The sequence below is a fragment of the Grammomys surdaster genome, unplaced genomic scaffold (assembly GCF_004785775.1).
Source record: "Grammomys surdaster isolate TR1022 unplaced genomic scaffold, NIH_TR_1.0 191, whole genome shotgun sequence".
Lineage (NCBI taxonomy): Eukaryota > Metazoa > Chordata > Mammalia > Rodentia > Muridae > Grammomys > Grammomys surdaster.
Genome location: NW_021604636.1, coordinates 5,712,568 through 5,739,852, shown reverse-complemented (window position 1 = coordinate 5,739,852; position 27,285 = coordinate 5,712,568). Strand labels below are relative to the sequence as shown.

The 27,285-nt window shown below is 36.9% G+C and overlaps 1 protein-coding gene across 3 annotated transcripts in view; it reads left to right on the top strand.

Moving 5' to 3' along the window:
• The window catches only part of Tank (TRAF family member associated NFKB activator), a 73,172-nt gene that overhangs the window by 31,841 nt on the left and 14,046 nt on the right, over window positions 1-27,285 (top strand). For 2 of the 3 annotated variants that reach the window (XM_028769266.1, XM_028769267.1), the window contains exons 3-4: window positions 12,725-12,836; window positions 14,494-14,612. In XM_028769266.1, the coding sequence (XP_028625099.1) occupies window positions 12,725-12,836; window positions 14,494-14,612 (231 nt within the window). The remainder of the gene's footprint in view (window positions 1-12,724; window positions 12,837-14,493; window positions 14,613-27,285) is intronic. The other variant, XM_028769268.1, reaches the window with a different exon arrangement.

The following is a 27,285-nucleotide window of genomic DNA, read 5'->3' as shown; positions in this document are numbered from 1 at the left end:
TGTGTGTGTGTGTGTGTGTGTGTGTGTGTGTGTGTGTGTGTGTGTGTCTGTGTGTGTGTGTGTCTGTGTGTGTCTGTGTGAGTGTGTAAAACATGAAGTAAGGGAATGTTTGGTACCTTGCATGCCCTACTAAGTGGTCCTATGAGTCCATTCACAAGGATGAGGTATTGCAGGGAAAGAGCTGCAAAATAACAAACTCATTATGAGGAATATGACGAACTAGTATGTATTGTATCTTTATTCAGTCAAAAGTTACTGAAGAATTATATGCTTTAGAATTGTCTTGACACTGACAAAGGGCTCAGCAAACATACTGAAGACATGTTACATGTGTTCTAAGTGCAAGTAATAAAAAAAGATGGCAATCATCTAGTCATACTTTATAAATTCCATTATGGGCATTAGTTAAAAATAATATATTAATAATTTGTGTAATGTATTAAACCTTTATTAACATATATTGGATACTAAGTATGTATTCTCATTTATTGCACCTTGCCTTAAGAGACAAACGAATAGCAGTCATTATAAGAATTCAAAACAAGGAGCTGAAGTAACAGTTATGGGTGAATTAAATGAAAGATCTAAAATTTCTTTAGGAGCTAAAATGGAAAACAAGTAGCACCTGAATGTAGGTCACTTATGAAAATGATGGTAATAAACTCTAGAATGACTTTAGAATAACTACTTTAGTGCTGATGACTGATTTCAAGAGTGGTGAAGAAGGTAGAGTTTGAGTATGGAGAAATAAGATACTTAATTCAGTTCTATGCTTAGGTGTAGACCTTTGGAACATGTGGAGGACCATCTGATGAGTAGTATAAGTTCAATTCTGTAGGCCTCCAAGGAGTTCTTGTTGGAGACTGTGGTGGTTTAAATAAGAAGGGTCTGCCACAAGCTCAATTTATTTGAAAGCTTAGTTACCAGGGTGTAGGACTATTGAAAGGATTAGAAGGATTATGAGGTGACCTTGTTGGCTTTGAGATTTCAGTACAGAGACACATGTAGCCTAGCCACACATAAATATTTTTTCTTTTGCCACTCTGTTTTCTAACAATCTTCCTATTACACATGCTTTCTGAAATTTCTCAAATCATATTCTTTCCTTAGGGCTGTTACAATTGCTATTTCTGAAGTGGTTTTCCTTTATATGGTGCCATGGTTCGCTTCCTTGCTGCTTTCAGGTCTCCTCAGATGCCACCTCTGAGGGATTTCTTGAATTTAAAAGTAGTCTCTACTACTCTTCAGCTCTGCTTGCTTTTTTTTTTTTTTTCAGAAAGCATGTATTACTTTTACATTATATCAAGGTGTGTGTGTGTGTGTGTGTGTGTGTGTGTGTGTGTGTGTGTGTGTGAGAGAGAGAGAGAGAGAGAGAGAGAGAGAGAGAGAGAGAGAGAGATTTGTTGTTCTTGTTATTTTTACATATTGGTCTACTAACAAAGTGAAGTCCCTATGAGGTGTGAGAAGTTTGAGACTTTGTTTTGTTCAGTACTGAGTCTAGCATACAGAGCAGAAGATAGTTAAAGAATGAGAAAGTAGGTAAGAGGAAGGAAGGCAACCAGTCAGTTTGCTTCTGGAAATTCAAAGCTTACGTTAGAAATCAACCAGGAATAGAAAACAAGTAATGTCTCAGGACTGGAAAGAACAAGACAACACACAGACACACACACACACACACACACACACACACACACACACACACAAGTGAAGACAAATGTGGATATAGAAGAAAGAGGGCTTGTCATCTAAGAGTGTTGATTTTTTTTTTGTTTATTTTGGGGGAGGGAGGGAGGTCCTGTGAAATTAATGTCAGGTACTAGATAAAGTGATCTGAGGGTAAAATACTGAAATAACATTGGGTAAGAAATAAGAAAAAGTATGTTATTCAAATTATTTTGAGTTTTTAGTAATAGCAGTTTATATATTTGTTGGTCCTTTTGTTCAGCAGCTAAATAAAAGTAGATAAGATACAGAGTTAAGTGGTGCTTATACATTAAGATGCTAAATTAAAGGGTTGAGAGTGAAAGAAGTTAAGTATGAGCAGAAGCGATGAAACGTATATGCTCTGAGACATGAGCTTAAAACTAGAAAGATCCTTCTAAGAACAAAAGCTGGAGAGAGGCTGAGCTCTGTATAAAGGGAAAGAGCAAATTTAAACATAGAATGTACGAGTGAAAAGACTGTATTACCAGTTAGAATCCCATGTCTTCTCAAGTCATAAAAGCTGGTAGCTAGAATGAGTTAAGGAAGTAGAACAGTTCCTGGAATGATGGTCAGACTAGTGAGATGTAGAGAAGCTATGTGAATATGAAAGAATGACCAAAATATCAGATAGCAGCAGTTTTGAAGAGAGTGATATATTGTCTTGCATTTCATATAAGTGGATGGTCCAGTACTGACAATGATAGGCTAGGATGGTGCTTTTGTCTTTTTGTTCCCCATCTACTACTTCATTGTTCGACCCTTGTAAATTCACGCAATATCACACAGGTTTATTTGAGATATTTATATCCTTGGGAAAGAATTAATAATTGTCCTTATTTTAAAGTGATGCATCATCTGCTAATATTGAAATTTATTAGCCATTACATCATCTGTAGTATAATAAAAAAAAACCATTCTGACACTAGGTTTCATACTTTGACCTTGCTTATTATCTTTTTAAACTTAACTTTCCCTGTAACATTTTCTGGGGAAATATGCAAGTGCTACAGATAGCAGAGCTCAGTCCATGAAATAAGATGTAAAGTCTACAGTGTGAGTTTTCAGCAAAGGGGCAAGGAAACCCAAAGAGCTTCCAAGAAGCTCGGAGGGATGCAGAGTGTAGATGCAAATATATTCAAAGATACTATACAACCACTAAGCCATGTTTATAAGCAAATACAGTGTTTTGTTTAACAGATCACCAGGGAGAACAGTGGCAAGGAAGAATGGCTAGAAAAATATATGGGACCAGAAGAAGCCTTAAGTCCTAAGAAATAGCACATTCCTTGGTCCTTGAGGTGGAAAGGTCTGTTATGCAGATCATTTCCCTCTGACTTAGTGTGCCAAGGGTCAGCTTGCTCCTAGGTTTCTCAGACAAGGAAGGCTCTTACCAGCATCTATGTTTTAGCGTTTTGGAGACTTTCATATGTGGCCATTTGCTCTATAAATTACCAAGCCCAACTCACTAATTCCAAGAGAAGAATCAGTAATAAAATGAAACATTTGAACTTTGTAAAATTATAAAACATAAATATTAGGCTGTAGAAAATGTTCTACAGTGGACCTCTACTCCTTGTTCTAAGAGTCATTTCATTATATAATCAAAAGATATTAACCTCTTTGTTGAAAAGAAATACGTAAAATAAAATTTATCTTTTTTTTTTTTTGCTCAGTGTTGATTAAAAAAAATTCACAGGTTTGCATAGAAAGGAAACAATCTTCTTAATGCAAGAATTGCTCAGGTGCTATTCCATAAGTTGTATTTTTTTAAATACTGATAGGAAAGGTGACTGGTGCATGATATTTAAAGCCATCCAATTTGCTAAAGAGCTGTGTTGAGGAACCAGTGAAGCTAAAGTAAAAGCCACAAATAAGATTAAATTTGGTTTTGATCTTTTCTTTTAATCACAGGTACTCTGTAGTGCTTTCTGACCATTAGTATACTACAATAAGTAATCATTTGTAATGGCTAGTACTAACTCATCTGAAGCAAAGAAGCACTTTATTATGAGTACTACTTTGTACAGAGTACCTCTGTGGGCTACAGATGTAGCTTAGGTGGCATAATAGTTTACTGTGGTAAACAAGGCCCTGGGTTCAATCCCTAGCACTTCATAAACAAGAAGTGATAGTACATGCCTGTGATCCCAGCACTTAGGTGGTGGAGGCCAGAAGATGAGTTTCAGGTTATCCTTGGCTACATAATGTGTTTGAGGCAACCTGGGCTAAAGACCCTGTTTCAAAATATAAATATGAAAAGTACTTTCATGGGGGCTGGAGACATAGCTCAGCAGTTAAGAACATTTCTTGCCCTTCAGGTGACCTAGATTCAATTTCCAGAACCCACATAGCAACTTACAACTTTCTATGCCTCCAATTTCAGGGGATCTGATATTCTTTCTGACCTCTTCAGGTTCCAGGCACACCTGTGGTACACATACATACGTGCAGGCAAAAACACTCATACATATAAAACAAAAATTAAAATACAACTTGAAGTATTTTTATTAAATGATAAGTATGTCTGTCTTTAGTAGCACTAAAAGCTTTATAACCAAGAAGAAAATGCTTTCATTTAAGGTGTCAATAATCTCATTATTTAACACTCTACTTCTTTTTCTCTTATTCCTCAATATATTCTCTGTTTAGAGTAGATAAAACATTTTATTATTTTTTTTCTGTTGAAGCTACTGGTATTAAAATAAAGTAATAACAGTAATTTTTGCTTTAAGTCTTACTTTTTTATAGACATTGTCAGTTCTAAGCCATAAAATAATTTCCTGTTCCTTATAATTAAAAATATCTGCACTTTTTCTCTCATGTTTTAATCCTCAGAAATGTTTTGTTAAAACTTTTAGACCTCTCTAAATGTCTTGCAAAGGCCAATGTCCATTTTGAAGCTAGCTTCTGTTTTCTGCATCCTCCATGAGAAAAAAAAACAATATTTGTCCTCACTTTTTAACATGAATTTTGCACACATTCAAAACATGCCATTCTGCCCCTGCTCTCTATACCCTCAAATTCATGTATGTAATGTATCTTCCTGCCCACAAAGACTTGATGCATTCTAATGACAGCTTTAAAAATCTTAATATCCAACACAATATTTTTATTGATTATTTGGGATTTTTACATAATGTATCCCATCCCATTCACTTCCTGGTCCTTCCAGGTTCACCTCCCAACCTGTGACCTCCGCACCCCACCCAGAAAAAAAAGAAAGAAAAAATACCAAGTCTATATTGGTTGCCCATAGATTCACTGGAGCATGGTCAGACTCCCAGTGGCCAGCCCCTTAAGATTTTAACACTGAGTCCTTCCCCACCCCCACCAGAAACCATCAACTATGAAGGGCTAACTTCAGTATCCCTATCACAATTTTTAAGAGCTCTCTAAAATAGCTTCTTCTCTAGACTCTTGGAAAGGTGAGAGAGGGAGTGAAGCGATTGTCACGGAAACCTTCTGTCTCTCATTCTCAGCTGTGAGTCTGCAGTCATCAGTACCACTGCAAAAGAAGCTCCCGTGACTTTTACAGTCAGAAGCCGCTCAGCAGTCTCTCAGAGGGTGCCAGGGGCCACCGCCGTCTTCTATCACAGCCATGCATCAGATTTCATCTTCAACAGAAATGACATGGCCCCCATCACTGGGGCACTCAAGCAGCTAGGAGATGGAATAGATAACAGGGTAGACCCACTCAAAGCACTGGATATTGCTGAATTGGCCAGCTGCTACTAGTGATTCATGCTGCAGGTGCAGCACCCATGCTCAGAGCTGCTCAGCATCCCAGCTTTCAAAATCTTACAAAAATCTTACAAAGTCTTGCTTAAGTATCTCAACTGGATATAGTTGAGACTAAAGGTGTAATCCTGTAATACATCTTTACCAGTTGCGAGCCTAAAAAAAAAAAAAAGAATTAAATGAGTTATATGGTTAAAAAAGTGAAATGATGCGGAGGGGCTGGAGAGGTGCGTTAGTAGTTAAGAGCACTTGCTGCTTCTCCAGAGGGCCAGAGTTAGCTTCCTAGCACTCACATGGCAGCTCACAACCTCCTGTTACTGCAGTTGCAGATGATCTGATGATGCCCTCTTCTGGCCCTCATGGCCACCATGCACATGATACACATAATAGATGGCAAGCAAAACACGTAAAATGAAAGTATTTTAAAAATCAATGATAAGACAAGTATAGGATAGACATAGCCATTCTAAAAGGGACCAGTGGGAGAAAAAAAGGGGATAACAGATTCTATCTAAAACCCAGCAGGGCAGATATAAACTTATGTGGCAAGAGAATGTTCTTTGAGTCCATGTCTTATCTTTTACATACTCTAACGTAGAAGTTGCACCCTCAAGACTCTAGATAATCCTGCACCCATGTTTTCTGTCTACAGATCTCCTGGTTTGGATGACAGGCCTTTGATTCTCCCAGACTAAAGTTACATATTGGTCATTTTACCAGTATGGGGTCTTCATGGATTTTTTTTCCCTGACTATACCATAAAACATTGCCATTGAAGAACACTCTACAGTGACCCAAACTCCATTAATCCAGTGGAGACTTCAATGGTACAGCTCCCACAGTTCTAAGTAGTATGTAGATACTTTCTTTGTTATTTGTTATTTAAGAGATCTAACATTTACAAAAAGGTTAATATATACCTGTATTTTATATTTGCCAGTTTTTGATCATCCAGTAAAGATTATTTTTGCTTCAAGGTCTCACTATGTAGCTCTGGTAGTCCTGGAACTCACTATGTAGACCTGACTGATTTTGAACTTAGAAATCTGCCTGCCTCTGCCTCCCCAGTGCTAGGATCAAAGGTCTGCACCACCATCCACGCTTATTTTTATTTCTTTTAGAAGCCAAGATCTTAAAGGTGTGTTGGGATGGGGGGGTAACCAAAATTGGATTATAAAGTGTTTTGGTCTGTGTTTTCTAGAATAACAAAACTTACAGAATAAATACACAGAATAGTTTACAAGCTATAGTCCAGCTAATACAACAACAACTGCCTATGGATAGAAGGTCCAAGAATCTAGTAAATTGTTCAGTCTATGAAGCAAGATGCCTCACCTGGTCTTCAGTATGCACAAGAATCCTGAATAAGTAGATTCTAATGCCAGTGAAGGAATGGACTTGATAGTGAGGCCAGAGCAAGCAAGCAAAGAGCAAAAAGCATTGTTCTTTCATGTCCTTATCCAGCAGGTGTGGTCCGGATTTAAAAATGAGTCTTCCTGTCTTCCTTCCTCAAAAGACCTGACTGTTGAAATGTGTGTCTTCCCACCTCATATATCTTCCCACTTCAAATTAAGCAAACCTCACTCACAGATACACCCTTCTATTTCTGGGATTAGTTAATTCCAGTGTAGTCAAGTTGACAATAAAGAATAGCCATCACAAGTCCACTCCTTGTTACCAGACACAATCACATCTCCTTATGTTGTGATTAATTTCCTAATGAAACAATACCAGACCATAATTATGCCCAAACACATATAATCGCAAACATTATATGTTTAACCAGATCATAATTAATGCAGTATGATTTAACTATCCTTCAACTAACCAGCCACAAATGCCTTATTGTAAAAGTAATTTTTATTCTCCTATATTAATAGTCTCCGAGACTTATTGCCTCTGTCTCTAACATAGGCTTAGTTTAGAAGCTTCTAGGCTCCATACAATCTATCTAGACCCAGAATATTTTCAGCCTCTGAGACTTACTGCTGAATAAGCTTGCCCCTTCCTAGTTCTTTTGATCTCTGGCTGGCTGATTCAACTCAGCTGTTCTGGCTCAAACTCTTCTCCAAGCTGACAAAAATCAATCTGGTGTCTCTGGGCTTCTCCTGAGTTGCTCTGCTTGACCTCATACTTTAACAATCTGTTCTGATCTTTTGGTTCCTTCTTATTCTCTGGCTCCTTCTGTCTTCTGTCTTGGTTCCTTTTCATTCTCTGGCTCCTTTTGTCTGTCTGTGTCTAGCTTGTCCTCTCTTCAGCCCATATCTGTCAAACTCTATCACTAAAACTGCCTCTCTTCTTTTTCTCTCTACGCTGCTCTCTTATGTTGCTTCCCTTTCCTCTTCTCATGAGAGTTGAGCATAGCCTATTCTGTCAAATCTTTCTCTGATTCATTACTTTGTCTGCCATTCAATTAAACATCACTTTCAAACATGGGTGCTTCATTCTATAAACTAACTTGACCTTCATTGGGATTAAAGGTGTCTGCTAAAGCTGAGCCACACCCCAACTAGAAAAGATTTTTTTCAGTAAATAACACAATCTTGGGGTTCACAGTGTGATCAAATATCCTACAACATCTTAAAAATTAGAATAGGTGGCCATGTTTCTCAGGGGACATTCTCAAACTTATGAGTATCTCAAACCTAAATGTGATAACAATTGATATTTTAATTGATGTTACATAACATAATAAAGAAATTGAGTAAAAAATATAAATATCAGTACAAATGCATTCTTTATAAAATATGACAGAGGCACTCATGTCAACTATTATCCTCACTTCAAACTAGTCACATGACCTTAGCTGGTATTTAAGTACCTTCCTCTACTACCCATTCTTCTGTATTTCCTACACCCTTGGCAATCACCTCAGCAGCTCTTGCTCTTTTCCTGAAGGAGTGTTCCATACCTTCATTGCTGAAGGGGCTGTAATCACAGGACATGGTAGCACCAAGCGACATTCTAAAGATTCTCCTGTACTCCTTACATAATCTTTCTTACCTCCATTGTGGAGAAGCAATCCAATTTCACCATGTTGTAATTGGATCAATCACCCTGCCTAACACTGTTACTCTTTTCTTAGCCTGTTTGCTTAAGGGCATCAGAAGCCCAAAATGGCCCAGAGGAAGTCTGAGCTTCAGTTGAATGGAATGTTTGTTATGACTCCTGACAAGAATGCTCCTTCCCCCTAACCCACCCCACCCCTGCATTACCAATTACTATGCTGAGAAATGGATGACAGTACTAGCAGTAGAGAATCAAATTCATAATCTGATTTTTCCAGCTCAATATATCCTAGTTAAATCCTACTAAAATACACAAAGAATGGTTGAAAACAGAGCTACATGTAAGCCAAGATATATGATCTTGTACATCTTAAAAAGAAAGTAAAATTGATGACTCAGTTTACCAAAGTTTTATGGTGGATTTTAAAAACAGGTTGTGTATAAGTTATTAGCTTTTGTCTAAACAGCTGTATATTGGCGTAAATAATATTTATTTTCCTTCATGAACTGTGGAGCCCTCTGTTGAGAGCACTTTTATGCAAGCAGAGCCTTCAATAAAGATCTCATATCTACTAATCTTGGAGCAGTTTAAAATGTTTTTAAATTAAAAATATGTTTTATCTACTCAACACTTATTAAATTCCCTAGTAAAAATCACTGGAAGAAAGCCATTGTACTTTTTCAGAATGTCTTGGATTAATTCTTGAAGATGAGAACAAATAGTATTTGACCAGTGGAGAATAGTACAGATGATTTAAGGACATTTTAAGTTTTCTCTCAATATAGGAAGTAAACATCTTGGAAAATATGAAAAATTAGAGCATCCAATGTCTGCAACAAGAAAAAATTCAATTAACAACTCTATCTTAATATTTATGAAACTCATGAAAACTTGAACAGCTGTATGTCCAAAATTATTGGAAATATGGTATCTGTGCTTTGAAGAGAATGGACTAAAAAATTGCTCTAATAAAAGAACACTTCTTTTGAGTTTATTTTTATTTCATGTATATGAATGTTCTGTCCGTGTATGTGCTTGTGCATCAAGTGCATGCCTTATGTCTGCAGAGACCAGAAGAGGGCATTGAATCTCCTGGAAATAGCAATACAGATGGTTGTGAACTTCCTGTGAATGCTGGGAACCTAACCCAGATCCTCTGCAAGAGCAGCTTTTGCTCTTAACTGCTGATCCAGCTCTCCAGCTTCAGAATAATTCTTAGGATGATGCTTTTGCTTTATTCATGATAGACTATAGTATATTTTGATGACCCTTTTTGATAAATTGATGGTATGTATTATTATGTATTTGATCTCTATCATGCTGTTTTGCTGGTGAACACTAAGAAAGAACACACAACCCTTTACGACACAAGTACCTATGTACCTGTTTTCTTCTTAGATTCTGACAGACCACTTGTTTTGCTAGTCTTTGGAATTAGAAGGAGTGTCAAGTACACAGAAGCCAGAGTCATCTTGGCCAGATGGTGTTTGATACAGATGGATGGTTAGTTGTCATGCAGATCTCCTAGTTGGTAACTTGTTGCTGCCATCTGACTCAAAGAATCATTCACACACACTGGCTGTCAAAAGCATCTTCTCTTCTGTCTGTTTTAGCTGTCATGTCTGTGCTCTGTACAGAAGTGTTGACAAGACATTACTGTTGTACATTTTCAATGTGGTTGTTAGTGAATTTTCTGTTTGTGGGGTCTTTGATAGTACTGGAATGCACTTGCTTTGTTATTGTAGTAACTTTTAAAATAATGTAACTCTGCATCAATTTTCTGATTTTTTTAAAAAATATTTTATGCCATTTACTTGTTTATTTGCAGTGAACATAGTCTTTGATTTTTAAAAAAAAAGTAAATGTGTTTTACTTAGTTTCAAGCATCAAAAGCAAGGTCATTTATCCCTCTATTCCTTCAGGTCATTTTTGAAGGCACATCAATTTCTTTGATATTTCATTAACAATTTAATTAGCTTGTTATTCGACTGATATACACTGAACATCTCAGTATATGCTAGACACTGTGACACTAGAGATTACCCTAACAAATAGTCCCTGCTGGTCAGACATGTAGACAGATTAGAATACAATAAATCCATGAAAAGTTCAGAAGAACTTGGACTATAGCTCCACTATTTGCCCAGCTACACTTTAAGCATATTAATTTTTTATGTAAAAAGATTGTTGCCTTGGCTTTATAATACATTATCATCAGATTTAAGAAACATCTCAAGAACTTTTATGTGAAATGGCCCCTGATATGTTAATTTTCCCAGCTATTTAATACGTTTCAGCATTATTTATTATAATACAATATAAACAGATGTGCTGAAGTGTGTTTTTAGGCTGGAGAGAAGAAGATGAAAATTAATTGGCAGACGTGTTCTGAGTTGGTTCCAAATGAACATACATGGTATTTTGGTTTCTCCACTGAGGTTGGGGAATGCGCATAATAGATGAAGCATGGTCTGAGAGTTGAATAATTTAGACGCTTATTCTTACACTATCTCTAATTTGCTAGGATTTTTTAAGCCTGGCTACTTGCTCAAGGATATATGCACCTATCCAGATATAGTGGGGAAATGGGTAATTATTAAAATTGCTTGTTTATGTTATGAAGAATTTTAAGTTCTTTGAAACGAAAATGTTGTAAATGCATAAAGCACATAAGCCAGACCATAGCATATTGCAGATTCTTCCACCTCAGAGAACATAGGTAGCCAGACACTTTTAAGGTATTATGAATTAGCTGTTACATTTGCCTCCTCCTTGTAGTCACTTTGCCCACTCATTCCAGCAGCTTGGGTGCCAATGTGCATAAAATAAGAGAAGCATGGCTCTGTAATAGACTTTATTGGGACCTAGGGTTAGATATTTAGGGCTTGAATTCTCTAAGGCTGAGACTTATCCTTGATTCTTTCTTTTGTTTATAATAATCAACATATATTTAACATTGTTTGTGAAGTTCTATGGGGAATGTTATGTAAGACTGCTCCCAGGCAACATGCAAAGCTAACATGCCAGCTGGGTTACTTAACCACTTTTCCAAGTACGCATAAAAGTCCATCTTTTATTTTAGTAAATACAGAGAGGTATTTTTTTATTTCTTGCATTTATATTTGAGACATAAGGAACAGATCTTTGATTTATAAAGAACTTTAGGCTTACTTGGGACCTGAAAATAATACAACTTCATTAACTGTGAACTTTTGATTTAGTCAATTAAAAAGTTCAAACATCAGGCTGGAGAAATGGCTCAGTAGTTAAGAACACTGACTGCTCTTCCAGAGGTCCTGAGTTCAATTCCCAGCAACCACATAGTGGTTCAGAACCATCTGTAATGGAATCCAGTACCCTCTTCTGGTGTATCTGAGGACAGCTACAGTGTACTCACATAAAATAATTAATTCTTTAAAAAAAATTCAAATCATCTAGTATATACCAAATGTTGGTATAATTATTAGAATTCTTTTCATATTTTGAGAAATTTACATTTAGTCATTTGTAAAAAGTGCCAGAGACTTTCATACTATGTGTGCTTTCTTAATGCAGCTCTTACGAATGTACTCATTAGGTAATTGTGGTGTGACACGTTGAGATTTTTCTTGAAGGTTGGCACATCTATATGTCTGTATTTTTAATACATGTCATTTTCATTGTTTTGTTGTCACAACCATTATAATAAAATAGCAAGATCAGTGGAATAAAAGTATGAGGGGGTTATGCCTCTACAAATAGTGTTTTTATATAATAAAAATTAACTCTGGCATTCTCATATCTGGCCACAAAACTTTTAGAATTTATATTTGTTTTTTTGGCTTTTATAATCTTTATTCTAGGCAGTTATTCCATGGTTTTGTACTCTAAAAATTAATTTCAGTATTTACTTAACACATAAAATTTTAAGACTGGTTTGTATTTTTAAAGCATAACTTTAATATAGCACATACTTTATCATTCATGCATATTTCTTATTTACAAGTATTAAATTGCAAATTATAATTTTTATCTTTACTAGAAGACCAAGAAAACATAGTGTCGAACTCTTGACTGGAATTTCTTTAAATAAGATAATTTTTTAAAGTTGCATATTCCTCTAATTGTTTTAAGTCACTGATACTATAATGGAGTCAATAACTCATGAATAGATTTTTCAGTTACCTGGGTGGGACAGGCAGCTCCTGTGCCTATTAATAGACAGTAAATGCATCTGTCAGTGAGCATCCGGCTAACTGGTTTGTTGTTTTTTGTTTTTTGTTTTTTTTGTCAGCAGACTGAGAACTATGAACAAAGAATACGCGAGCAACAGGAACAGCTGTCATTTCAACAAACTCTTATTGACAGGCTAAAATCACAGCTGCTTCTTGTGGATTCTAGTCGAGGTACTTCTTTTTTTTTTTTTTTTCTTTTTATGTATTTCTGGAAACTTTTTAGAGAAGAGATAAAATTTGAGAATTTGTGTTTTTCTTTTTTATCTTGTTAGTTTTTTATTAGTTTTAATGCAAGAATCATAGTGCAGCTATACATTATGCTTGTTTAATTGAAACTTGTAGGAAATGAGGAAGTGGATATTCTGTAGGCTGGAACCTGGGTTGCTAAAACTTCCTGGAAAGTACTTTGCCAGTGAATACCAAAAGGCTTTTTAAAAAGTATGTGCCTTTGAGTTGAAAAATAGAAGCCATAAGAATATATTATAAGACAATTTGTGCAAGTTCTAGAAGATGTACATACATTGTACATCACAGTAGGTTTCTAGAGGTCAGAAATCAAAACAAGCATCCGAGCTCCCAGATAGCTGAGCAAGTCCTGAGCCCAGAAAGGGTGAAGAAGCTCGGTGCACTTCCCTCATTCCTTGCCCTAGCCGTCTCTCCCTTTAAATGTCCTTTGAATAAACTAATAAATAATCAAAAAAGGTAGAATGTCCAGAAGTTAAGTTACAGTGAACAACTGTGTAGCCAAGAAAAGCAGTGATGATTGTTAACTTACCAACAGGAAATATGTTCATGATGTACAGCAAAATAAAGAAAACAAGATATAAAAATAAATTAAGCTTCTTTCATGTATACAGAAAAGCATTCTTGTTCGAATTTATATGTAGAAAAGAAAATGTAGAATATAAACCACAATGCTAAGAATAGTTCATGAGTAATGAAAATTATAGGATTTTTAAAATAGAGTTTAATTAATTTTTATTTTATTTTATTTTATTTTATTTTATTTTATTTTATTTTATTTTATGTGTATGGGTGTTTTGCCTGCATATATTTCTACAGCAGGTGTGTGCCTCTTATCCTCCGAGACTGTAAGAGGGCATTGGATCCCGGGACCTGCAGTCAATAGATAATCACCATCTTTAGTCTCTAGTGCTTTTTTTCCCCATACTTGTTGTCATTACTATATTTTCTAATTTTCTATAAGCATGGAGGTTTTTTTTTTTAAGTAATTGTCCTAAACAAGAACCACAAACCTAAAACCTGATCTGTAAAAGCTTAATTGGCCTGGGAGTGGAGCACTAGCCAGTACCTCCCCTACACTACCCCTTCCTCCAGAAGAAAAGCTCTAAGGTCTAACTGTTAATAAAGGAAATGCAAGAAGTATAATTCTACCTTTCTAAGTTTTATATATTTTACCATTGGCTTATGGGGAAATAAGTGTTTAGTGGGAAAAAAAAACTCAATAAATGGGCAACTTGCCATGGTAAATATTATATAAATTATTATAAAACTAGAGCTTATAGTATATTCTTTGAAATTACTGAGATTGTATTTTTGTTTGTTTGTTTGTTTGTTTGTTTGTTTTGTTGGTTGGTTGTTTTGTTGTTGCTATTGTTTTGTTTTGTTGAGACAAAGTCTCACTAAGTTGCCCTGGCTGTCCTGGAACTTACTATGTAGACTAGGCTGGGCTCAAACTCACAGAGATCTGCCCCTCTCTGCTTCTCAGAATGCTGGGATTAAAGGCTTGGGCCACCACGCCTGTCTTCATTTTATTACACTTATTTTCCAGGGCTTTCTACTGATGTACAAGTGTTTTGTCTTGCAGATAACAGTTATGGCTATGTACCTTTGCTTGAAGACAGTGACAGAAGGAAGAATAATTTGAGCCTTGATGAACCACATGATACAGTGAAACTAGGAACACTGAGAGATAAGCAGTCAAAGGTAGGAAGTGCTGTCAGTCTCATTTTTAAGGGATCAGGCTTCACAGAGTTATAGATTATTTAGTTTATATGCTTGTACAATTTGAGTGAGTAGAACATGGGAAGAAGGCAGACAATTTTTTTTTCACCCCTAACATTGATTCTGTAAAAACTAGCATTTAAATGCTGATATACAATATATTTCATTTCTTCTTCTTGAGGCAATGACTCACCACTGAAATTTTTTAAAGAGATTTTTTAAATTAATTTTATGTATGCACCATATGCATGCAGTGCCTTCAGAGGTCAGAAGGTGTATCAGATCTCCTGGAACTAATTAGAGACAGTTGTGAGCCACCATGTGAGTGCTAGAAATTAAATTCAGATTCCCTATAAAAGCAGTAAGAGCTCTTAACCAGTGAACTCTCATTCTCTAGCCTCTATTTTGTTATTTTTAGTTATGTCTATCTGTGTGTCTGAGTGGATATATGCACATGTATGCGGACGCTCATGGAGGTCTAATGCCATAAATCTCCTTGATCTGGGGTTGCAGTTGCTTGTGAGCTATACAGAGAAGGTAGTAGGAACCAAACTCAGGTCCTCTGCAAGAACAGTATACACTATTTACAGATGAGCCGTCTTTCTCCAGCCAACTACCACTAGAATTCTAAACACAGTTCTATATCTGCGAACATGATATACCCTCCTAAATAGCATCGCTTATATTTAAAATTATCCTTAAGCTTCATATTTCCTAGTTTTTTTGAAAGATTTGTTTGTTGGTGTGTGTCTGTATGTTAATATGCTCTTAGTATGTGTGGGTATTGTGCCTGTTACGTGCTCACAGAGCTAGGAGAGGGTACCAAGTGTCCTCCACTATCACTCTCTACCTAGTCACTCTCTACCTAGTCTTTTTAAAGTTTATTTGTGAGTTTTATGCATGTGAGTGTTTTGCCTGCATTCCTATGTACCATGTGTGCCTAGTGCCCATGGAAGTCAGAAGAGAACTGTGTAGGTGCTGGGAATCAAACTTGGGTCCTGTGAAGGAGCAACAAATGATCTTAACCACTGAACCGTCTCCTCAGCCCCAGAAGTAGAGTGTTTGCTGGATCGGGGATGCGCATTTTCTGCTAGGTTGAAAGTCAACAAGTCCAGCCATCCTACCTCCACCTCCCTATTGTTGGGTTAGAGATAGACACAGGCACTCTGCTTGCTATTGAGTACTAGGACCAGAACTCCAGTCCTCACAGTGACACAGAAGAGCTCTGCGGAGCCATCTCTCCAAGCTTCCTCGTAGTTCCCCAGTCCCCTCGAATCATAAGCATTTCATGAAGTATACATTTTAACAAAGTAATAAAACTCTAAACTGAGTTAGATAGTAAGAAAAATGATCCTAGGTTTAAATTGTTTTCTATTTTTTTCCTTCAACTTTCTTTGCTTGGCTAGCTTATTTCCAAAGAATTAATAATGCTGCACCAATTGTACTGTATTTGTGGACAGACCATGGAACATGGTCTAAAGAAATAAGCTCTGGGTAAGGAATAAATATAAATTCTGTGACTTACCATCATCATCCTTATCAGTAACGCAAGAGAAATTTATGTGATAGCCATATTTTCTTTTTCTAGCTCATGAATTCCATTTCTTGTGTTGTAACTATTTAATAGAAATAAACTGTATTTTAAATTTCTCTTTTTCTTTTATGTTATCTTCGATCCAAAGGGCTAGGTGGAAACTGAATGTTTAGACAAGAAATCTATTCTTTTTTATAGTCATACTTATCTTTTAGTGTTTTTAATTAAAATGAATTACATCACTTTTTCTCCTTTTCCTCTCTCCAGCCCTTTCCAACTACTCTCCCTTGAGCCCCTCACATGCTCCCCTTTCTCAAGTTGATAACCTCTTTTTTCTTGATTACTATTACAATTTGTGTGTGTGTGTGTGTGTGTGTCTGTGTGTCTGTGTGTCTGTGTGTCTGTGTGTCTGTGTGTCTAGTTTCTGAGTCTATTTTTGTTGTTTGTATATATGTGGTTTCAGGGATGACCATTCTGCATTGGACAACCAATAAGGGTGCTTATCACTGAGAGAGGCTAATGATCCCTCTCTCACTAGTCATTAGGTGCCTATAGTTCTTTGTCTAGGGGTGAGACCCCCATGAGATTTTCCCTCCCAAGTTAATGTCCATTGATACTGCCGTTGTTCTGGTCTTGTTTATGCAGCCATTTCTAGGAGAGATGTTTCACACCTGAATTCCTGGTATTCTAGCTCTTACAGTTTTCTCACCAACCTCCTGGTATTCTAGTTCTCAATATTTTCTCCACTCTTTCATTATGATCCCTATAGATGAAGGAACAGTGATGTAGCTGTATCCGTTGGGACTGGGCTCCCCACCATCTGTTTATCTCAGCATTGTGTCCAGTGTGGTTTTCTCTGTTGATTTCCATTTGCTGTAAAGAGAAGCTTCTTTGATTTGGGGTGCTAGCTACACTTGAATGTAGGTATAAGGATAAGATTTACAATGTAGTGAGGAGTACTCTGGTCTAAGAAAGTAGCATTAGCAGATTATTTTTTAAGATCCATGACCTCACTAGCCCAGAAGCTAAATAGATTTGCAATACCAGACATGATTTCTCTCCTGTTGAGTGGGCTTTGAGAGTTTCACATCTTGTTCACCACAGTAGTTACATATGCTTTACACTGTCATATAACTAGTTTCTCTAAAGCTACTCAAAAATTAACAGCATAAAAACAAAAGTTATTTCCTCAATTTCAGTGTATCAGAAGATTAAGTTAGACAACTATTGACTGCCACTGACATGGGAGTGCCACTTATCACACCTTTCTGTGTATCTTGTCATGCTGTTATTGTCATGGTTCGTCTGTATTACAGCTGTTTAATTACATCTCTACGTAACATCTTACGTAGTATATTCTGGAACCATGAAGTTAAACCACAGGAAGGAGACTTTCAGATCAGATCGAGCTCTCATCATCAAAGTCCTGTGTCTTAAGTGTGAGATGTTTTCAACCATAGGGAACCCACTGTTACCCTCTAAGACAGAATCAGGACTTCATCTGTACTGTGTTGGGAGTCACTGCCAGCCTTTCAAAAGGAGGCTTTCTTATACCTGGTCTGTGGTTCTTGAGGGGAGCACCGTCAGCACAAAAGGCTTAGCTTCCCTTAATAAATATGTATACTATATTATATGTCTGTGTGCACATATACTTATGAACCATGTATAATTTTAGGTAAATATAAAATAATACAGTTCCTTGATGCGTTCTCAAGCATCTTGATTATGTGTCCCTTGTTCCTCCTCCCTCTCTACTAACCACCTCCCTCCCAGACCCACTCCCTGTTACTCTTTTTCCTACTTCATATCATCTGTATCTTGCTACCCCTTCACCTCCCACACACTATGGTTCCTTTGTCCTTTTGGTGTCTGTGGTTACTCCATGTTTTCTACTCCTTTCTGAGGACTTGATGCTAGGAACCACAAGTGAGAGAGAACATGGAGTGTTTCTTTCTGGGTCTGAGTTGTCTCACTTGGTATAATCTTTTGTAGGTCTACCCATTTACCTGAAAATCCTGAGCTCACGTCTTAGAGCTGGAGAGTATGCCATCGTGTATATGTATCACTTCTCGTTATCCATATTTTTTGTTGAAGGCTATTTAGGTTGTTGCCATTCCCCGGCTCTTGTGACTAGGATGGCTCTGAACACTGCTGAGCAAGTACCTGTGGAGGGGAGTGTCAAGTCCTTTCGGCACATGCCAAGGCGTTAGACCAGATCATATGGTAGATTCATGTTTAGTTCTTTTAAGGACTCTCCAAACTGGCTTCCAGAATGACTCCACCAATTTAACTTCCTACAACAGTGAATGAGGGTTCCTCTAACCGCATATGTTGTCCGTTGTTTTATTGATCTTAGTTGTTCTAATGGTAAGATGAAATCTCAAAGTAGTTTTACTTTGCATTTCCCTAATCGCCAAGTATGGTAAACAATTTTTGAGGTATGTCTTAGCTAACTTTATTTTTTCTACTGAGAACTGTTTAGGGCTCTAGCCTATTTTTCAGTCCTGTCATTTGTTTGCTTGACTCTTTGATCTGTTCATTCTTTGTATACTCTGTATGTTAGTCCTCTGTCAGATGGATACTGTCAGATTCTATCCCATCTGCAGACGGCTTCTTCCCTTGCTTAATTGCCTTTTTAGTTTTGTGAGGTCCTAGTCTTCAATTATTGGACTTAATTCCTAGGCAGTGGAGTCCCATTTAGAAAGTCTTTCCCCATACCTATGTCTTAGAGGTCTACGTCTGCATGTGCTTTCTTCTAGCAGTTGTGTTTTGGGTTTCAAATTTGAAGTCTTTGATCTACTTGTGAATTTGCTCTGTATTGATATGTACTTAATAAGTTATAAATAAATTCACTCTTGGCTAATATAGATGAGAAATTGTGTCCTAGGAATAGAACTTTGAAATATATTGTTATGTTAGGTGTTTTTTTCAAAATGAAGTCAGTCCACACTTAGTTCCTATTTTGTAGAATCTCCAGAATGAGAGTAGGAAGGCATGGAGGAATGGGTATAGATACACTTTAAGATGTACTTTAATGTGTTGATAATATTTAAATAGATTTTTTTTTAAGAGCTGAGGACCGAACCCGGGGCCTTGTGCTTGCTAGGCAAGCGCTCTACCACTGAGCTAAATCTCCCCCTACAAGTCTATTTCTAGACGTTATATTTCTAATCAGTTAGCTTTGTTTCTGTATGAATTAGAAAGTTAGCAAAAATGCCTTTAACCAGTAGAAGAAGGATTTGCTACTACCCACCTACAGTTCTTTTGTCCTTATGTCTGATGGGTAGCTTGAAGATTGGTTTTCTTTAAACTATTTCTGCTAGAATATGCAGGAGAGGAAAGGCTGTTAGACACTTTAGCAAATTACACTTGTGTGGCTACCTAGAGAAATGAAACATGAAGCAAAGGAATGAAAGGTAGTTGGGGCAGGGGGAGCATTTTAGAACATTTGACTGTAAGAAACATAAACTTGGGTTGGATGTAGCTCTGTGACTGAGTGCTTGCCTAGTATGTGTGCATCCTGGGTTCAGTCTCCAGTAATGCAATCACTCAATCAGTAACAATAATATTTAGAGTTCAGCTTGTGTTTGTGTTATTCTTAGAGTGAACGTATGCAGGACGTTCTAAAAAGGACATAAAGAGATCAAGACATCAAGGCTTAGCATGAGATGACACTTAGTATTCTATTCAGCATTGAAAGAATGTGCCTATAGTTTAACTTTAATAACTGAGTTTCATATCTTGTTCACTACAGTAGTTACATGTTTTACACTGTCATACAACTAGTTACTCAAAAACTTAACAGCATAAAATAAAAAATTATTTCCTCAATTTTTGTGTGTCAGAAATTCAGGAGTGACTTAGCTAGGTGGTTGTGGCTCACAACTTCTCATGTTGCTGAAATCAAAAGTAGTCCAGGATTATAGACTGAAGGCTGCACTGGTTGGAGGATCCTCTTCCAAGATGGCTCACTCACATAACTTTTGGCAGGAGGCTTTGCCATATGGGTGTCTACTCATAGCCTGGCAGCTAACTTGCCTCAAAGTAAGGGATCCAAGAGTAAAGTGCAAGATGCTTTCTGTGACCTAGTCACGAGAGTCACACACCTTTATTTCCACAGTATTCTATTCTTTCGAAGTAAGTTATTGATTCTTCCAGGAGCAAGAATCAAATTCTTTTAAAGCATCACAGGCATTGTAGGTTACAATCTATTCGGAAAATGCTGGTGGTAGAGGGTAGGGGAGAGGGTTAGTCCCCAGCACCAGATGACAACAATGAATTCCATTTCCTGAATCCTGTCATTAGGCTCAGAAGGAAGAAATACTATGGCCTATAATCTTAAGAATTTGAAAAACTATAAATATAGACTTTACAGAGGATGTTGATGGACAGTGCTTAGAGAACTAAAAAAAATCACATATTGTTACTACTTTTTATAAACAACTTTTAAAATTGAAAATATTTATGGCCGGGCAGTGGTGGCGCATGCCTTTAATCCCAGCACTTGGGAGGCAGATCTGAGTTCAAGGCCAGCCTGGTCTACAGAGTGAGTTCCAGGACAGCCCGGGCTATACAGAGAAACCCTGTCTCAAAAAACCAAAAAAAAAAAAAAAAAAAATTATAAATAAATTAATTTATGTGAAAAAAATGCATCCTCCTCCCTCCCACCCCACCCCTCGCCACTCTCCCCCCCTGGTGTGTGCACATGCGTTGAATTTTAGTTCCTTTTAAGCTTTGAGCACTCATTGTTTTGCAGCTCAGAGTTCCAAATGCTACCACAGTTGTTCCAAAAACGGTATGGTCAGGTTTGTCACAGCAGTACCCTATGGACCTGGTACCAACTTCTCTTGTTTTACTTTGCTTTCTTTTGCTGTGATAAACACCATGACCAAAAGCAACTTGATAAAGGAAAGGATTTATTTCATCTTACAGTGGCAGTTCATCCTGAAGGGAAGTCAAGGCAAGAACTCAGGGAAGGAGCCTGGAGGCAGAAACTGAAGCAGAGACTGTGGAGGAATGCTGCTTATTGGCTTGTTCCCCATGGTTTGCTCAGTTTTCTTTTCTTTCTTTTTCTTTTTTTTTTTTTTTTGTACAACCTGGAATGCCCAAGGATTGCATCACCCACTGTGGGTTGGACTCTCCCACATCAATTACGAAGAAAATGCCCCACAGGCAGGCCAACCTGATGGAGGAAACTCCTCAGTTGAGAGGCTCTCCTCTCAGATGACTCTGGTTTATGTCAAGTTGACAGAAAGCAACTAGCACACGTCCCTTCAGTTTTTGTGTGGGTAGTGCTTGAAGGCAGTATAAAGTTTATAACCATTAAGTTTTCGGGCCTTCTGAGGTTTGTAAAATATGAGGTTGACAGGTCTAGTTCTTTGATGGCATCTTCTTGCTTGCACTGTGTACATTTACAAATCCCAGTCTTCTGGTTGATTTCCAACTTATGAATGTCTAGCTAAGTGTTGGGCCCTGTACCTTCCTTCTCTACTTTAGACATTACTTTCTGTTGCTAGTCTTTATTTTTTTTGGCATTTTTTAAGCTGCTGTATATTATAGTCTAGATTTTGTATCAAGTGAGCATAATATACAGATAGATGACAGACATACTGTTTATCATTTAAACAAAACTTAAATTTTAGGCTTTTTATCAAGGCATTGATCACAAAGGTATTTCCATCAGAAAGTTATATCTAATTTATGTCATCCAAAAGTACTACTATATGTAACTTTTCTAAGAGAAGAAATTGCAATAAAATTGACAGTTACTCAAATGTTAAAACTATTGTTCCTCTGTCCTGTTAACTATTGTTCCTCTGTCCTGTTAATGCTCGCTTTTGTCTTCCCGCTTCTAGTATATAGAAACGGTAGTCGTAGTCAGCAAACAGTGGTACATGCCAGCCAGGGTTATAGAAAACTAAAGGAAAATGTGTTTTCATGTGTACCATGGTAAAAGAATCATTGCCTTTTCAGTAGAAGCAAATGCCCCATTCTACCGTCACCCAACCAGTTTTATTTTCATTCACTGCAGTTCAAATTTTTTTCCATAGTTATCAAAATTAGATATCAAAAAATTTAAGGAAAATTTCTAATAAGTCCCTTAAATTTAAATTAGTATATATTAATTTATATTAACATTAAAAGAATTTTTAGAAAAACTATATTTAAAATATATATATAAGAAATTTTAGAAAAAGACATGGCATCTTCTCTAACATTTAAGCAAATTTGAGTATTTTCAGTGTAGCTGACTTTCCTCTCCTTATGTCCCCAAGTTGTCACATTTTCCACATCCTGCCCCTCCCTTTTTTCTAAATTGTAAAGCCTACAAAATGGAGTTGGCATATTCTTTCCAGCCTTGGGTTCTTTAAAGCATGAAAAGGCTTTTTTTCTCACAACCTCATAGGTAAGGAACAGACCCCACATACACAAAGGAGTCAAGTTTGTCTTACTGCTATGTTAAAATCTGTCATGCTAAAAGCTCTCCACATCTACTTTGAAGATGCTTTTTTAAATTTTTGGTTGGTTGGTTGGTTGGTTGGTTGGTTGGTTGGTTGGTTGGTTGGTTGATTGATTTTTTTTTGTTTGGGGATTTTGTTGGTGGTGTTTTTCCCCCAAGATAAGGTTTCTTTGTGTAGCCTTGGCTGTCCTAGAACTAGCTCTACAGACCACACTGGCCTCGAACTCACCTCGAGATCCACCTGCGTATGCCTCCCAAGTACTGGGACTAAAGGTATACACCACTACCACATGGCAAAGATATTATTTTTCAGTGTTGTAGAATGCATCTACATTCAATTTGCTGTATTATTGTTTTGGTTTATATTTTCTTTATTAAATTATATGCCAAGAATCCATCCTCACATACACAACATGGCTGTAATAGGAAAGCTTTTAGTTGTTATGAGTGTTATTCTTTGATGCTACACCAAAACTTAGTAAGAGGTAGCTACTTTTTTTTATTTTGTTTGTGTGCATGTGCGCACACACACCCTGGTACACATATGGAGGTCAGAGAACAACATGCAGGAGGACTCTGCTCTCTCTATCATGTAGGTACCAGGGAGCAAACTCCAGTAGTCATGGTGACAGGTGCCTTTACCTGCTCAGCCATCTCACTGGTCCAGTTTCTTAACTGTCAGCTGCAGTGTGACATTTGAAGCCACATCAGTGAAATTCTCACTTACTTACCAGCCAGTGGTCTGTCTTACATTTTGACTGTCTTTTTACTTGTGTATGGTTTTGAGTTAGTTAGTTGACTATTGGCTTACTGAATTGTATAGATTATAGATCTTTCAAGTGTCAACTTATTAGATGATATTTAAAAATTGAATTTAATGTCATCACCAAGTTCACCACAGAAACCTTTTAAGTATTGGGCAGCTGTCAAGCTTACTATAACAGGTACAACTTTTCCAAAATTTTAATTCTCACTTGAAAGCTCAAATTTTATCATTGGCAACAAGTCTTGTCACTTGTTTTCCTTAAAGTGACAGGCTAGCTTCATTTGCTTTTGAGAAAATGTCTGAATAACCATAGCCTGCATGTCATTCATTCTTTGAAGTGAAAATAGCATTCTTTTTAAAAAGTGACTAGTTCAGCTCACAACTCAAGTGTTACGCAAGTTTCCCCAAGACAATCCTTGCACTTCAAGACACATCAGAAGCCTCACTTAATAGTTGCTTGTTGTACAATCAGTATAAATGCCAGTACAGTAAACACTGCACATACCATTTTAATACTATTATGAAAATAGTTTAGCTAATGGACGGCACTACATAACTTTAATCATTAACCATTTTGTAGATACCAAAAGGAAGCATAAACAGTGAATGTCAAAGAAAACTGTCTGTATTAGCCATACCATAGCAAGCAGTAAGGAGTCTGTTTGCCTTGTTCCCACCTAGGCTGGAGGAGGTTTACAGAGAGCTCAGATAGATGCCTATAGTTGCCTATAGTTACTCTAGAGTTGCCTATAGTGGAAAGGAACATGTAAGTTAGGGAGTCCTGCGCTTTATAACAAACTCCAGGTAAGCTGGTTCTTTGAGAAACTATCTGGTCTTTCAAGTTGACTGTCTGTAAACAGCAGTCCTAAAAAATGATCATATAAAGAATAGTCAGAGCCTTATATTCATGACATGTACAAGGATACTCAAGGCCTATGACAGACATCTCTCTCCAACTGCAGACATCTTGAAAGGATCTTGGGATTCACAGGGATCCTAAACTCTATGCTGAGACTCAGTGCTTTAGATAGATTATAATTTCCTGTTAAAAAACCATGTTACCTTTTTGTCAGTAAGAGAAATACTAAGAATATTGTAACGTTTCATCTACTTCAAGAATACATGAACATCACCGTGTTTCCTCCTCATTCCTTTTCACACTTAGTGGATAAATATTAATATATATTAAGTGATACTTAAATTATTGCCAGTTGTTTATCTGTATCTGTTGTAGTAAGTATATACCAAATGCTAATTTTTTTACTGTAATCTATTAAAACTGTGGAGACTAGGGGTGTATAGCTCAGGGGTAGAGGACATGCTTACCAGCCACAGTCCTGGATTTAAGAATGTAGGTAACAGGGAGAGCAAGGTAGCTCAGTGAATAAAGATACTTCCTCCGGATCTGATGACTTGAGTCTGGCCCTAGGGACCCACGTGGTGAAAGGAGAGGGTTGCCATGGCATGCGTGCCCCAGTCTCAACAGACACAATATACAAATTGGTATAATACAATTTTAAAAGAGAGAATGTATGTGGATCAGAAATGAATAGCAAAAAAAGCCACTTAGTTCTGCCTAACCGCAGGATCTCCAGCACTTTCCCAATGTGGTAGTTTGACAATTTTACACTGGCTTTGTAGTACCTTCCATGACACTGCTAGAATTTGGAGGTTGAGGGGAGGAAGGCTCACCTAATTTTTCATTTGTATCTAATACATTACATTCTGAACTCTGCTGCTTGCTTAGGCAGACGCTCTGTGAGACAACAGATTCACTCTGAAAAGTTTTCTTCTTTCCCATTAGTCACATTTCCATATTCTCATTTTAAAATTTTAAAAGATATTTTTGTTTTTTTGTTTTGTTTTTGTATTTTGAGTATGGTTTAATTAAATGTAAAATACGAAAAGAAAAAAGAAGCTATTGCTACCAAAAGAATTGGTATCTTTTCTTACTGTATCAGAGGTTGTGTTTATCCACATAAAAGAAATACAGGAATATTAACATCTCATCTGCATTTTCCATTAATAGAAGAAAGCATCAACTCTGCTTTTTTTTTCTTTTACATAATTAAGATAACTACAGTTATTAAAAACTTAATTCACAAACTACTCGAGTCAGGTCTTTGAAACTCATAGGTTTTTTATGCTGTGCTTGTGTGTTTGGCCTGGATGTGCAGCACATGCATATCTGGTGCCAATCTCATTGTGTCCACACTCAGGAGAAAGCTGGCAGAGGCTAGCTCTGCGCTCTCCCACGTCGTCTCCAGTTTCAGCTCACCCCATGAGGTGGGAGAGCACGTTTAAGATCTTTCTTCTTTACTTTTCTGGGAACACACTCATAGACACACCAGGGTTGGGTTTCCATGGTGATTCTAGATCAGTCAAAGTACCACTGAAGAGTGAGCATCACACAGTACATTAAATTATAGTTAAAGGATTTTTCCTAGATCTGTTTAATTTAAAGACAGCATTTGGGAAAGAGGTATGAAAAACCTTATTTAAAATGGTTAAGTTATGTGGTTTCTATTTTTCATGAGAATTCACCCCTAGAAATAAATATTTATACATTTTTTTTTTTTTTTTTGGTTTTTCAAGACAGGGTTTCTCTTTATAGCCTGGGCTGTCCTGGAACTCACTGTGTAGACCAGGCTGGCCTCGAACTCAGAAATCCGCCTGCCTCTGCCTCCCAAGTGCTAGATTAAAGGTGTGTGCCACCACTGCCCAGCTTTTTTTTCTTAATTTATTTATTTTTTACTTATATGAGTACACTGCAGCTGTCTTCAGACACACACTAGAAAAGTGCATCTGATCCCATTACAGATGGTTGTGAACTACCATGTGGTTGCTGGGAATTGAACTCGGGACCTTTGGAAGAGCAGTCAGTGCTCTTCACCACCGAGCCATCTCTCCAGCCCCAGATTTATACATCTTAAGAAAGTAAATTAGGGGGCTGGAGAGATAGATGGCCCTGCACTTATGAACAGTGGGTGCTCTTCTAGAGGATCTAGATCTGATTCCCAGCACCCACATGGCAGCTCACAACTTGTAATTCTTGTTCCAAAGAGATTCAGTGCTCTCTTCTGGCCTCCAAGGGCACCAGGTACAGATGTGTTACATAGACACACATATAGGCAAAATACCTATACACATAGATAATACAATATTTTTAAATAAAATAAATTGAGAAAGATATATATATGTATATATATATATATATATATATATATATATATATATATATATGGAAAGTGAAGGACATAAAAGATAGGTTAATAGAGAAGTTTCGATCTCCAAGGTTATGTTAGTATATTTGAAGTCATATTAGTTATATACAGATGAAGTATTTTTGACTTTTTTTAAAGTGTATTTTTATTATAGTATTGAATTGGTAGATAGATATTTTTGGTGGATTTATATTAAACCAGAACCCTGTAAAGAACTTGGAAGTAATTAGGGTGTTTAATTTTATTTTTATATTGTTTATTTTCTTGCCATTTCCTCCAGAACACTGGGATGAATCCCATTTTGCCCTGGAGTTGTTCCCACACTGGCAGGGGTTTGCCTAGCACACTGTCTCATCCAGAACAGACCAAGCTCCTAGTTTTTTGTTTCTTTTGTGTGCTATATTTTCAGGACTGTTAACGAGGGTGAAAGAACCATAGACTTTTCATGTGCAGAAATTTTTGTAGACTAATTATAGTTTCCCTATTTTTATGCTTATTATTACTTCTGTATTTTTTCCTGGTCCTATTTTCTAGGCTCTTACTCCTCTTGTTTTGTTTTCTCCTAGTCCTAATTAATCTGATACTTGACATCACTATGAATTAATTCTATCTCACTATATCTGAAGCTCATACGGAAATGTCCAGACTCAGTTGGTCTTTTAATATTTAAT